The 10,800-nt window shown below is 27.5% G+C and overlaps 1 protein-coding gene across 1 annotated transcript; it reads right to left on the bottom strand.

Annotated features, from left to right (window-relative positions):
• Positions 1–3,401: 3,401 nt before the first annotated feature.
• On the bottom strand, positions 3,402–4,210 carry LOC114380584 (cyclin-dependent protein kinase inhibitor SMR6-like). The gene has a single exon (XM_028339715.1). It carries the CDS (start codon positions 3,869–3,871, stop codon positions 3,557–3,559), a length of 315 nt encoding a protein of 104 aa, XP_028195516.1. The 5' UTR covers positions 3,872–4,210; the 3' UTR covers positions 3,402–3,556.
• Between the last annotated feature and the right edge of the window lie 6,590 nt (positions 4,211–10,800).

Below are 10,800 nucleotides of genomic sequence, written 5' to 3'. Positions count from 1 at the left end.
TTTATGTTAGCACCCTCCAAATACCTAATAAACACCGCTTTCATACGAATGTGATTTTTAACAGACGTAAAAAGCGTTTTGTCCAATAGTACGTTTGTATTGTATACGATCGCAATTAATTAGTTGTTTAACAAATATTTTTGTTATTTTACAAGGTAAAAGTTAAATGACGAGAGTACGTACAATCTAATACTATTAGTCATGTACATTAAAAAAATGTTGTTCTGATACGTAAAAAATAAAAGAAAATTTAGCACCTTCATCACTATCCCAGACTGTTATCCATATGATAAAGCGAAGGCATAGGGTTTATATACGCTACTCATAATATGAAGGGCACAAATAATTAATATATACTATTTTCCTCGTAATCCAGACTCAAGTTCTTATCTTAATTAAGGTTACGTTTGGATTATTTTCTCCGTATATAAATAATTCTAAAAAATAAAAAATAAATAAATTAATAAACGTCTCTATCAACTAAAATTTGTTTATGCATAAATATTAAATAATCTTTTAGATAAACTAACATGGGAGTGATTCTACATATGAGTTTATGTGTAAACTAATTTTTAACTTATAAAAAAATTCATTTTGATTTTCTTCTAAATACTTATGAACAAATTTATCTAAACACACCCTAATTCTACTGCCATTTTTGTGTCAAATGGACTTGTATGAAAAGAGAATATAATCAAGTTTCAGTGAGTTCATATAGACCACAAAATAAAATACCAAATCAAATCCCATCCTTCTTTATAATGAAAGCTTCACAATATTATATATGATATATAATATCCCAAATAGTCCACACCTCACTTTAACCAGTAGACACTCGAGTATAAATTAAGTTAATTAGTTTTAATTAATTGTTTGAATGACGAGCATTAAAATGTTCTTATGGTAAGTTGGTTCCTGGTTGTAGACTTGTAAAACCACCAACCACTCCAAATCTTTTCTAGAACATTTTGAAAATAAAATAATATAATAAAAAAATTCTTTGATCCTTGTCTCCCTCGTTAGAAAAACCAAGAAAAATAAACGAATTGCTAAGATATCAACACACCTGTATGTGTGTGGGTATATGCCAAACAACTTTGCTCCTCTCCATGTGATCTCCAATAATGAAACTCAATTAAGAATTAGTAGTGTATAGTAAGCCAAGCAAATTCTGCAATCTTTTTTCTGTTTCTTTTAGGGTACAAATCTTGCAGTGTTCTTTAGACGTGTTAGAATGCCATTCCCTGAATAACAGGCTCCAATCCCAAGAATCATATATTGTATTGTTTAATGCACGATTCCATGATGAACTCCCCCTGACCACTATTGTAACATTTGCTTTGCCTTTTCTTGCATCTTCCCACTATTGGAGTTTTGCTATGTCTATATATATAAAGATTTCATTCATTCATTATTTGATAGTGTACTAGAACAGGATATTATTAGGATAAGATAACAATGACTACTTACTATAGTAGCTTTCATTCATTCGGTCAATTATTGACCTTCAAATTTTAGCTTTTACAAGTTCAGAAATGTGAGCCATTCAACTAGCATAGGATTCTAATCTTCACCTCCACGTGATTTGTCGCTTTACACCACATGACTCCATGAGCTAATATCACAAAAGAATTTACACAGAACCTTCCCACTCTCTGCATGAATCTGATGAGGTGGGTGGGGGGTCATTTGCAGTTATGTCACTTCTTAATATTTTTTAGAATATTGTTTGTCATATTTATAGTAATTTCTTATTTATTACCTTAATTTACAGTACGTTACATATCACACCCTTAAGGGAAAACTTAATTTGAATTTCTTTCTCTTCAATTTTAACCATAAAAAGAAAGCGTAGAAGAAATATAAGAAAATAAATAAATTAAAGTGTAAAAATAACATTGTTATCAATTTTTATTCATATGAGACTAATTTTTTAATTCCACAAACTATATATCTCTTCTATCAAATCTCATTCTACATTTTTCTAACTTTTTAAAGCAACATTTGTTTTAAAAAACAAGTATTCCATGCATGCATATGTTACCCTTCCTGCCATTTCCTTTTTAGAGGCTATCATACTATATATATATATATAAATTCGTAGACTTAATTAATTACTACTAGTATAGTCGTTGGCGCACTAAATGTTAAGGAAAAAGTTATTTAATGGAGACGTGGGACACTATGTAAGACCCTGAAACTCTAAAAGGAGCAAGATGACAGCAGAAGACTACGAAGCTAGAAACTGGGGCTATGGCTTGAGGACCAATTAAGTGGGGCTTTTGTTCTCACTCAATCAACAACAATAAGATCGAAGCATCTGTCAGTGTATGCAGCATCTGCCTACCCCATTGAAAAAGGATTTCACTCCCACTTTGCATTTTGAAACTGTCACATTCAGATGCTTAGCTTAACTTGGCCTTATGAATTTTGATCTAGATTTTCTCATTCCTGCCCATGGTCATCAACAGTGGCACACAGAAATAGGCATTCATTGATACAGGAATTAATTAAGCTAGTTCAGTTCTGTACATTTACATTTTTTAAGTTTTGAATCAATTTTTATATAAGTTGATTTTCAACTTTCAAGAGCTTACTAAGGTCAAAATAGCACTATCAAAATTTAGAAAATTTATTTTAAAAATTCTCCCTCAATAAAATTATCACAAGTAATCATAACAACAATAAAATCTTATATTATATGAATTACACTATCAATATTCTCCCTCAATAAAATTATCACAAGTAATCATAACAACAATAAAATCTTATATTATATGAATTACACTATCAATATCATTCAATTTAAATTTATTTTTCTATAAGATATAATCTTATAAGTCATTTCTTATTTTTACCCATTAGACCAATTTTGATTACATTCTGTACATTTACAGGAATCAATAGAAAGAGAACTATTGTTTTATAAATTTACAGATAACGAAACATGTCTTTATGCAATATCAAAAGATGCAGATAAACATGCAGCAGACAATGTCCATTCAATTTGACGTCAGCTACTTCACCACATTACAATCTCTTCTTGAAGAGAGAGACTCACAACGAAACGAAATTAACACAGGCAACTAAACTAGAAGAAGATCAACCATGCAAGCAAGCAAAGCAAATAAGTAGTTTTAATTTGTTTATTCAGCTCTTTATACAAATACAAATACCCTAATAATCTCTAAACTATGTAATATTTAAGCTCCAATTAATTTGATTTTTTTTATCTTAATCCTCTACTTTATGAGAAGAAGAAGATTTTGATTAATATGAAATAAAACCAAAAAATAAGTAAAATATCATCAAAAATTATTATCATAAAAAAATTAAACTCGAATATTATTTAAATGATTTAACCTTTATTTCAACTAACTAGATTAATTAATAACAAAGAATTAAAATGACTTAAAAACTTGATAAAATATAAAATAGAAAGTTGCATAACAGAACTAAATTAATTCTAGCTAGCTCTAATTAATAACAAGCTAAGGTTTAATAGGTGAAGGGTTATTTTCATTTTCCCACCTCTATGAATTGATCAATTAGCTAGCTAAGCCCTTTCAACATGGCGTATAAACACAGTTTCTAAGTCCGGTGGAGTGAAGAACTCTCTTGATCCACCACCACCACGATAGTTGCACTTCAAAGAAGGTTTTCTCTTCTTAGGAGCTGGTGGACACTTCAACGAGGTTGGAATCTTTGCTTCTTCCCCTTTTGGTGTCGTTGATGAGCACTCTTCTTCATCATGTTCTTCTTCTTTGGTGGTGTATATTGGCTTCAATGGAACTCGTGAAGGGATTCCAGCAATGACCCATTTTCTAGTACTATCTGACTCTTCCACTTGTGGCTTCTCAGAGAACCCCATATTTAACCTCCAAAAGGGAAATATATGAATATGTATATGTATAGGAGGGAATAAAGATGGTTCTTCTTTTTTTCCTTTCTTCTTTTTTCTTTTTTTCTTGTTCACTGTACTCTTTTGGGTGTAAACTGGTTGAGGAATCAGATGAAACCAGTAGGAAAGTGTTGACTGGGGAAAAGAGAGAGTGAGATGAGGGAAAATAAGAAAAAAGTTTTGCACTGAGAAAGATGGAGAAAACGGATTAAAAGAAAAAAAGGAGGTGGTTTGGTTAAGGTTCAATGGAAGTGTTTCTTTGATGATTGTTGAAGGTGAGGGGACAAAGAAAAAGTGATGGTTAAAGAGTTTAGAGACTTTTATAGGGCTTTTTGCTGCGCGTACGTGTAAAATGATTACAGGGTATGGAAATTAATTAACTCCAAAAATGATACTACCACGCATGCAGTAATTGGTACAATAATTGTAATAAAAAGGGTGTTGACTGCTAATAATAAAATGAGATAAGCTCATAATTATTAAATTTTAAAAATCGCATAGATGTTTTTTTTATATGTTGAATCGAAATCAAATAAATATTAAAAACTTATAATAACTCACACGCTTTACTTCATAAATTCAAATAAATTCTCCATAATAATTAAATAGATACTCTGTTTGTGTATGTGTATTGTGAAGGAAAAAAATATACTTAAAAGAATAGACTTTATTAAATATAATTAACCAAAAAAATTAACAAATATTATTTATCAATAAATTTAATAGATGCTTATATTATATATTAACCAAAAAAAAATTAGATAGGTGTGTCAAGGAATAGGTAAATTTTTTTAATTATTTAAAATTAGACAGGTTAACGGTAAATTGCCCAAAATAAATAAATGGAGAGAGAAAATAATTTAAATATATCAAGATCAATAAATAGATAAAAAAATAATAATTTTACAAAATTAATGTTATTATTATTATTTTTTTTTACGGTCCATATCATTAATGTCATAAGAGATATAAATAAAATAAATAATTAATGTTATATTAAAAAAAATGATAATTATTTTGGAATAAGTTTTTTACATGATAATTATTATAGGGAGCAAGAAGAACAAATAATAAATAAATTTAGCTAGACTATTATATGCACTCTATTTAATTTAACCTAAATTATAATTTTAGTCCCCTTAATTTCTCAAATTCGTAATTTTGATTTTTCTGGATTTTAATTATAATCGTTGGTCTCCTTAATCTTATAAATGAGTAATTTTGGTCCTCCTGGTATATTATTAATAAATAATTCTAATTAATTGAATAATTTAATTATTAAGTTAATTATAAATTAATCAAAATTATTAAGTATTAAAATTTTAAATAAAAAATTATTAATCCTAATTTTTCATAACACTATATTTCTCTTTTTTTGCAAATATGTATTCTATCTTCACTATTGAATGTAATTTTACTCATAATAACATCACATCAGAATTAATAATCTTTTGTTAAATTTTTTAATAATTTATAATTAATTTAATATTTCTAATAATTATAATTATTAATTAATAATCTATAAGAGAATCAAAATCACAAATTTATAAAATTAAGAAACTAAATATTACAATTAAAAATAAAAAAAATAAAACCATAAATTTAAAAAATTAAAATAATCAAAATTATAATTTAACCTTTAATTTAATTTAAGGTTCACACATGTTTGGTGAAGTATTTATAAGTGCTCAATTTTATATTATATTTTAATATAAATTTTTTTAAATAAAATATTTAAACTCATTGATGGTCCTGAGTATGATTAAGATAGAGGATTGTCCAGGACTCCATTTATAGAAGGGACACAATTTTTTTTATTATATCTATATAAATATTAAAATAAAAAATTTATATAATGTAACAATGAAAATATGGATTTCAAGAACTTTTTTCATTTAGTTTTTATTTAATTGGGTTATAAAATGTAAAAATAAATAAAATAAGAACATGAAAGAAAATAATAAAAATAGAAATTTCTCTAAAAATGATAATTTTTAGAATTTTTATGGTGAAATTTTATTCAAATAATTAAAAGTCATTAGATGGGTTTTAACACAATTGAATTAAAATCAAATTTTATGACATTAAGTTGTTTCAAGGCAATTAATTACTTTTATAATGCATGTACAATCTATAATATTAATTATTCGTTATTTTTTTATTTATGTAAATTAAACACAGTATCATATGATTTATAATATTCCCATATCACCCACCCTGATTACCTAACTTAGTTAGACATCATTAGTATTCTTAATGTTATTATTGTATCTATTAAAAGAAGTTTATCAAAATTAAAAATATTAAAATCTTATTTTAGATTAGATGGTTTTAAATAATATTAATTATGAATAAATTATTAACGAATTTTAAAAAATAAACAGAAAAAAATATTTAAATAATTATGGGACATGATTTTTTTGTCCACCTAAGACAAAAAAAAACTCAGGTTTTTAATTTCAATTTATATATTATTTAACGAAATCAAATTTGCCATATATATGCTCACCAAACGATACGTACTGGTCATTAACACCTCCCCGCATTTGCAACATATAAGAAAGAGGTGCATTTTATACGTGGAACTGTGGAAGTGTTTGACAATAAATGCAAAATCCTTGAACGTTAGAACTTAGAAGGAAATATTTTGATAATTTTTTCATAATTATTTTTAAAATAAAAAAGTGTTTAATGTTTAGGCTGATTATATAAAATAATTTTATATTATCATTTAATCATAAATTATAATTTAAATTACTTTTTAAAATAATTATTAGATGATTGTGTAAAAAAAATTTACACTATGCCTAAATTTTTTCAGTAAAAAAGGATAAAATAAGTTAATATTTTTTACAAGTTAAAATCAGTTTATACATTTTATTTTTTATAAAATCTTTCTTATTTAACTTATTGAATAACTGAAATATATAAGTTAATTTTAACTTAGGTAAAAAAAAGATTTTTTTAAATATTTATATATAAATTTATTCAAATAGAACTTAAATATTACTATAAAGTAACATAAATCAATGAAGACATTACTATTTTTTTGGATTAATAAAAACCGATAAAACTAAAGAATCGGAAACATAAAATACATTAATTATTTAACTATGAAATAGTGTTATGTTTTGTTATAATTTTTATTAAATTAATATTTTATAAAAAAATAATACATTGAATATCCTGAAAATTTAGAAACATTTAATACATATTATAATTATAATAATTATAAGTGCTAAATAAGACAGTAAAAAATTATTATTTCAACAATTAATTTTATTGAATAATTATAATTAAATAAATAAAATTTTAAATTTTTAACAACCCATTAACTTTAAAATTTATAATTAAATTTTCAATTAATTTTACAAAACATAATCAATATTTAAATAACAATGATATGAACGGAAAAAATAAAGAGAGAAATGTGGGTGCCCGTGACAGTAGCTGACCGTCGGGCAGCAAATAATGGAGAGCAACAATTGGGTTTTGGCGCCAAGTTTTCAGGGTATTGGGATCACCAACCACCAATAATAATATAATTAATCCTATGTTATTCTTCTCCCTATACGCTTAATAAGTCTCATGCGATACATAGCAAAGCACTTTCGATTACATATTTTCATTCGATTGCACCCTTTTTAAATTTGAACACATACTATTGACTGATGTTTCGATCTGCATATTGGTTATGATTTTTCACCTTTATAAATGTATACACCATGTCCGGTTTAATTAGTTTTTAAAATTTCACAATCTTCGTCTGGGTAACAGAATAAAAACTTCCCCTAAAATAAATGGAATAAAAACTAACTATCACAAATAGTTTCACAAACCTTTTTTTTTTCTTATATATACGGTGTAAATAATAATAATAATAATAAATTTATTTTTTTCTACAAAATGTTTTTATTAGTGCTCTTAATTACTTTCTAAATAAATGAATTGTTAACATTTTTTTTTTGAAAAAATCTCAAAATCATTGAGAGGGTCGATATACTGTCAAGTTGTGGAATTCTAATTTTTTAAGTGTCACTGAGATCCCATAGGGTACAATGATAGTAAATGGTTCACCTGAAAGAAATAAGACAATAATGATAAGGATCACAACTCAAGGTAGAAACTCATGAAGCTGTGTTGTCCATCTTCGTAGTCATGGATGCTAGAAATTTAGGAGATGATCCATATGCTCATTGCCTAGCTAGGTAATATTTTAGGATAAAGAACGAATTAAGAGTGCGGCCTAACGTCTTGATTTAACAAACTAACTATTTAAGTTTTCAAAGTAACAAATAGAATGCTATTTTTAAGCAAGACGGTAGCTCTTTCTTAAGAACATACCATACAAAAACAAAAACACATTGTTTATACTAAATGTTATATAGTTTGTATGCCATACAAGAAAGACAACGTGCTTACAATCTTATATGACTTAGAACTTAGAAGTACACTCAAAAAGTTTAAAAAGCTAGGTCAATGAGATACAAGGCTACATAACTCATGAAAATACATTTCTACCTATAAGAAAGAGAATTACACTGTAGTATCTAATCAAAAGCAAATATATATGCTCATTGCCGCAAGATTTTCTATACAAGCTAGAAATGAGACATAGGCAAACTCTTTAATCTTATCCAAATGACTAGGTGAAAGATATTAAATGCCTCAACAAACATTTTCTCTCTTTGAAGGAAATAGAAGAATGAAGCTCTTTTCAAGTCTCAATAGATACTTTCAAAGACTTCCTATAAATATCAAGATGCCTTGTACAAGACAACAAAGTTGTTGAAGCTTAACAAACTTATGTTCTAATCTTGTAGCAACCTTTTGTAAATGTAAAATATCTGAGTGTAGAGTCTTGAGCTTAACTTGTACATTGTCTAATAATAAGATGATAGAGATCAGTGAACTTTATCTTAACCAAGTTTTGTGTAACTGTGATTGAAACTACCTAAAGAGACTTTATTGGAAAGAATATTTGGATGTTTGCTTAAAGAAGCAAGTGAAATACTATTTGGGTTTGAGCATGAAAAGGCTAGTACATAAGAAGAATACTTATAACTTATTCAAAGTTATATGACTAGAAGTTGGGAGTATCAAGATCTAGACGTAATTTTGGGATGAGACGAACAATATAAAGCATTTTTTGTATTTTTATCTTTATTTTCTTATCATATATGTGGTTAATCATGTTTCAAATTTTTATTTGATATTTTTTTATAAAAGGTTTTGATAAAGAGATTTAAAACAATTTTGCATATCATCTTATAAATTACGACACACAGTCCTTCAAAAAGATTTGTGAAAAATATTTAAAATATAATCTAACACGTTTCTTGTGTTTTGTAATTTTACATAATGCTTTCCGACACTAATGACTATTTTAGTGCCAGTCTCAAGGTCAATGCTTAAGCCACACGCTACTAAGAATTCAATACCTCCTTTTTTAAATAAAAAAATAGTCCGAATTAGCGTTGACCTAACCAAAGCCTTATTTTTTTTACTCTTTTTTTTTTTTTTTTGCATCCTCTTCCTCCGCTTCAACCTTCACTTTTTGATACAGTTATGAAGTTAGATATGAGTCTCAATGTTTACAGCCCCCATGACGCTCCATGCATGAAGAGCTCTCGTTCTAATTCAGAGCCTTGAGGGAGGGAATTTTTCATTGTCAAACAATCCCCCATGCTTCCTCCAAACCCTTGTTTGATTCTAATGATGCCCTTTGCATCTCCAAACACCCCAGCAAATATAGATAGATAAATAAATAACATTATTATTGGTTGGGGAGAAGAGAGTGGTGGAAGGTTCGAATTTCTTTCACTTATAATATTCTAATAAAACTAATAATTAATATTTATTAATAAATAAATAAATAAAGATAACATTATTCATTACATGATCAACCTCTAATTTTTTTTCCTTTCTTGCTTGCAAAAGACGACTATTTTGTGCCATTCTAAGAATGTTTCAGTAGCTTTGGTTCAACTTCAAGTCTATATGAGAGATTCCCATTCCTATTATTATTTATAAAAAAGATTGAGGAGCTAATGAGATGTTTTCTTGGGTAAAAATCAGACGATATGGATAAGAACGGAGTAATTAAAAACAAACGGCAACAGCTTTAAGCAACAAGGTTACTTTTAAATGCCCTATATTCCATATCTTAATACCTTTTTTTACATCTCGATTCCCATTGCTTTCCAATTTGGAAAAGAAATGACTTTTTATCCATCTGGATTGAAATGCAAAAAAAATTATCCTCACAGCTTGAAACAAGAAAAAGAAAAAAAAAAGGGCAAGGATCAGGCCAATTTCTAAAGAAACAAATTAAATGCAAATTCCAACACACCTTTGCAACTTCTTGAAGCATTAATTATTGGCCCATTGTATTTTTGCTTTTGTAAGAAATGTCTCCCACTGATTCTAGGGCATAATTTTCTCTGACGTATGGAAGATAAAAAGGGTAGAGTCCTCTAAGTTAAGTCGTTTTTTCTTCTTTTTTTTGGGGTGACTTTAAGTTTTTTTCTATTTACAAAGAGTTGGAATCAAATCCTATTATCCCAACTTCTTATTTAAGAGGGAAAATCCTTACCACCCATGCCAAGGTCATGAATTGATTATTAGTACTGACCTATAATTTAATGCTTTAATTAGTCAAGCTATAGGACAGGGAAGAAGGTCCAAAATGTGAAATGTCCAATAAGAAGACAGGGACGACGATTATAATAATATAACCAATAATAATATAGGAGGCAAATTTACTATAGGGGGTCCCCTTTACAAACTATTTACGTAAAGGGGTCCCTTCTTTAACATTTTACGAAGGGGGTCTCTTCTTGGGGTGGTGCCGCCAGCGGAATTAGCGGCATAGACGTGCCGCCACTAACAGAAGCGGG

The sequence above is a fragment of the Glycine soja genome, chromosome 2 (assembly GCF_004193775.1).
Source record: "Glycine soja cultivar W05 chromosome 2, ASM419377v2, whole genome shotgun sequence".
Taxonomy (NCBI): Eukaryota; Viridiplantae; Streptophyta; class Magnoliopsida; order Fabales; family Fabaceae; genus Glycine; species Glycine soja.
Note: the sequence above shows the minus strand (reverse complement) of the source record. Positions and strands in the feature narration are given on the sequence as shown.